Below are 4228 nucleotides of genomic sequence, written 5' to 3' on the forward strand. Positions count from 1 at the left end.
TATCTTATGTGTAATGTGATTATGTGAGTAAATAGTGAATAGTCAAGGTAAATAAGGTAAGTATTGCAAAAAGTCAAAACGTTTCAATTTTAAAAAAATACTGAGGGAGTCTCCATGATACAATTTAGAGGAACTAATCACAAGCATTTAGAAGTCTTTAAACGTACAATATCCTTAATACATGAATGCATGATCAATGAAAAGGTGGGGACTGGGGAGTAGGGATTGATAAGAGCTCCAAAACCTCGTGAGGTCAAAACATGAAAAGACCGACCTTATATCCAAACGTACACTTGAAGCAAAACGAATACACATCTATCCAACGTACAAGGGAATATGATGAACCAGACTAGATCCTCGCGGATGAACTTAAGATCTTGTTCCCTCGAATAAAAATACAAAGTATAAATACTACCTCTGTTAACTATTATTTGCAACAAAGGAATATTTTATATCTCATAAATAATACCCTTTGTTGCAAATAATAGTTAACGGAGGTAGACAGGTAGTATCTTGTTTGGCAAATTAAATCGGCCAAGTTTTGATTAGATTCTAATTCATAATTAATCATAGAGTATTATGGGGTAGTTGGCAAAAAAAAAAAAAAAAAAAAAAAAAAAAAAAAGGGTAGTAATGACTAGTGATGATAATTGGTAAAGCTAGTGTGGCCTACAGGCTAATAGGCTATAGTAATATGAAATTTTTTCTGTGGAGGCGAATGCACCATGCTTGGTGCATCCGGTTTTCTTTTAAAAAATAGGCGAAATGAACATTTAGTTGTTTAGTAAAGAGCATATAATTGTTTTATAAAGAACATATACTATTTTATAAAGAACATCTAGTTTTATATATTCTATATGTTTTTTTTTGTAAATCTAAAGAACATTTGTAATATTAGTAAAGAACATGATAATATTAAAGAACATTATTCATATAATAAATGTACATTTGGTATAAATGACCATGAATGCATATAAAAAAGTACATTTTATTGTATTATAATGTACATTGTATTATATTCTAATGAACATATATGTTATAATGTTGGTTACATGTTTAATGTACATTGTATTATTTGCATCATGTAAGTATATGAAAAAAGAACATTTTACTGTATTTTAATATCATTGCATTATTTGAATCTACAACTTTTTTAAAAATTGACTATTTGCTTGCTTTTTTCTTCAAAAATAGATTAATCGGAAGATCTTCTTCAAGAACTTCATTTTATTTCTCATTGCAACAACAAAATAACATCAAAATCGCAATTAATTCCCAATAAAATCAAATATTACAATTTTCAATCAAATTTATAAAAAACAAACACTCAAACTCAAAATAAACAAGTATGAATGTCATATAAACAAGTATGAATGTCGAACTTGGTCTTACCTTTCGTTTTTATTTGTCATCTTGAACAATTTTGGACTCAAAATTTCGAATTTCTTGAAATTTTGCTTGAGGTTTGAAGAATTTAAATGGGTTTGAAGTTTTGTTTGGAGAGAGAAAGTGAACTTTTGGTAAAAAAAATTTAAAATGATTTGTAATTAATGTATGGTTAAAAAAAATAATTATAGTACTATTTATCTATTTCATTATACAAAAAAAAAAAAATTATATTATTATACAAAACTAATATACAAAATTGTTGCACAAAAATCTGATGTACATTATAAATGAACACTATGTTCTTTTATGTATATGTCCATGTACATTATAAATGAAAACTATGTTCTTTTATATGCCCATGTACATTAGTATATACCTGCATGTTCATTCCGTCTTTTTGTACTTTGGAGCGGATGCACCATGCGGATCGTGCATCCGCCTCCACGAACCAAGCTTTAATAGTATTATCGATGGCGTAACCAAGGTACCCTCTCTATTTTTTTAAGTGTTCCATTTGGAATTTTAGCATTATTAATTAAACTTACTTTGATTAATATTTGTGAATTATACATAAGAAACTATATTGCCTTGTGGGTATCTTTTTTTTTTTTTTTTTTTGAACGGGCCTTGTGGGTATCTGTTGGAATTGTCTTAAATTCAATTGTACTCCGTAATACTTTATAGTTAATGATCATTAATAAAAAAATATTATTAATCAAAGTTTTACGTCGGCATGCGTGTCATTTTTACTATGGAGTACTTAAAAAACAGAGGGAGTATTGTTTATCAGTTATCTATATCGGTCCATCGGATGGGGTAATGGACTTATGGTAAAATAGACGTACTAAGGGTCTATTTTGTTCAGCTTAATTTGAATGCAGTTCAATTCAGTTGAATTCACCTCCAATAAATTTAGTTCAATTCATAATTTAATTTCTCTCATAACATTCCATTTCATCTCTATTCAGACCAGTTCAGCCTCAATTAATTCAGTTTAGTTGTTTTGACTAAATTGGAACAAGTCCTAATTCAATACTTTGTGATTTTCTTAATATTTGAAATTATAACAATATAACTCAATGTATTGTTTTTACAATAAAATTGTATAGATTGTATGTAATTATAATTGTTTGATTTTAAAATTGGTATACATACAAATGTATTGATTAACATATATTTAAGAATGATTAAAATATTATTCCTTCAAATGTCATCATATTTAGCATTTCCTGTTTTTCTCAGGAGGTACTAGGATTAGAGCTTTGAACACCCTTCTTTATGAGAAAATTGAAAACTCTTAAACTATTACTTTGGATTAGTTTTAGACGATCATGTATACTCTGTAGTCGGAGTATCAAATTGGGTTCGGGCCGGGACTACCGAACAAGTACTTGTGAAGTTTCACATGAGTTTTTTTTTTTTTTTTTTTTTTTGAAAAGCTCCAAGAGCTAAGATTAGATAAATAAATTAGCCAACATCAAGTTCTGCAAGGGATAACACTCCTTGCGGGAAGCTATCAACAAACAAAAGCTCAAAACCATCAGGGGGGAGTTGCCTCGCCATAAGGTGAGCAACACAATTTCCCACTCTCCTAATATGAAAACAAGAAAAAGCTCTCAAAATCCATACTCATGGAACGAATGTCATCCACAACTAGGTCCACAGGTGCTTTGCCAATCTTGTGAGATTTGATGAGGTTGATCACCGAGAGAGCATCCGATTCTAGCTCCACCTTGCTAAACCCAAGCTCACGAGCTGTTTGTACACCCATTCTTGCTGCCATTGCTTCGAGAACTTTGACAGGAGGCTTCCCCATGAAACGCTTCACTCTTGCAGGCACAATGACCCCTTGATCGTTCCTTAAGACCGCACCAATACTCGAAGAAGTCTCGGATATCACAGCAGCGTCTGAATTTACTCTGATCAGGCCAGCAGAAGGTGCTTTCCAAGTCGATCTAGATACAGCAGCAGGGGGGCATACATTGACAGCAGTGGCATATGACTTATAATCCTTTACTAATCGAAGAAAACCCAGGACCCCAACATCTCTACATTGCCACGGGTTCTCAAAAACCACGGAGTTGCGGTATGACCATGTAGCCCAGGCATACGCAACAAAAGTCAGCAGCTCACTCGAACCAACCTTCCCCTTCATCCACTCATACAGCTCAAAGAAGCTGTCACAAGGAGCCTTACAAATTAGCTCAGCAAAAGGAGATAAATCCCACACCTGCTTGACATTCGAGCAAAAGAAAATGGCATGAACAATACTCTCCTGCTGCTCATTACACAAGCTGCACATCCCATCAGTCCTCACATGTCGCTGCTGCAATCTCCCAAAAGTAGCCAGAGACCCCGTGCAAGCCCTCCACACAAATTGACGAAGCTTTGGAGGTCCATCTAAATTCCAAATTGAATTCCATGTTTCTGCCCTGTCTCCCCCAAAGCGATCAGTCCAGCCACGAACATGTCCCATCCTAGCAAGCCAATAGCCCGATTTAGTAGTATAAATACCATCAGTAGCAGGCCACCAGTACATTGAATCTGTGGTGTGATTGAGACTCAAAGGAATAACTTGGACAAGAGATATATCTTCAGCAACCAGATGTTGATTCAAGGCATCCACATTCCATTGGTGTGTATCATGGTCGATGAGACTTGTAACACAAAGGTCAGCAGGACTTTCGACATTCAAAGTAGGGACTTTGTCACACTGTCTCACGGCAGCCAAGACTCGTCCCACACATTGATTTTACTACCGTCACCAACTCTCCATTTAAGATCATCAAGTAAAATCGATTTCGCCCCCCAAATGCTACGCCACACGAAGCTCGGGTCA

General features: G+C 34.1%; 1 protein-coding gene across 1 annotated transcript; it reads right to left on the reverse strand.

Moving 5' to 3' along the window:
• Positions 1–2799: 2799 nt before the first annotated feature.
• LOC110690413 lies at positions 2800–3964 on the reverse strand. Its single transcript, XM_021867238.1, has one exon. The coding sequence runs from the start codon at positions 3926–3928 to the stop codon at positions 2981–2983; it is 948 nt and encodes a 315-aa protein (XP_021722930.1). The 5' UTR covers positions 3929–3964; the 3' UTR covers positions 2800–2980.
• Positions 3965–4228: the final 264 nt, after the last annotated feature.

Source organism: Chenopodium quinoa, unplaced genomic scaffold, assembly GCF_001683475.1.
Source record: "Chenopodium quinoa cultivar QQ74 unplaced genomic scaffold, ASM168347v1, whole genome shotgun sequence".
In the NCBI taxonomy this organism is placed as follows: domain Eukaryota; kingdom Viridiplantae; phylum Streptophyta; class Magnoliopsida; order Caryophyllales; family Amaranthaceae; genus Chenopodium; species Chenopodium quinoa.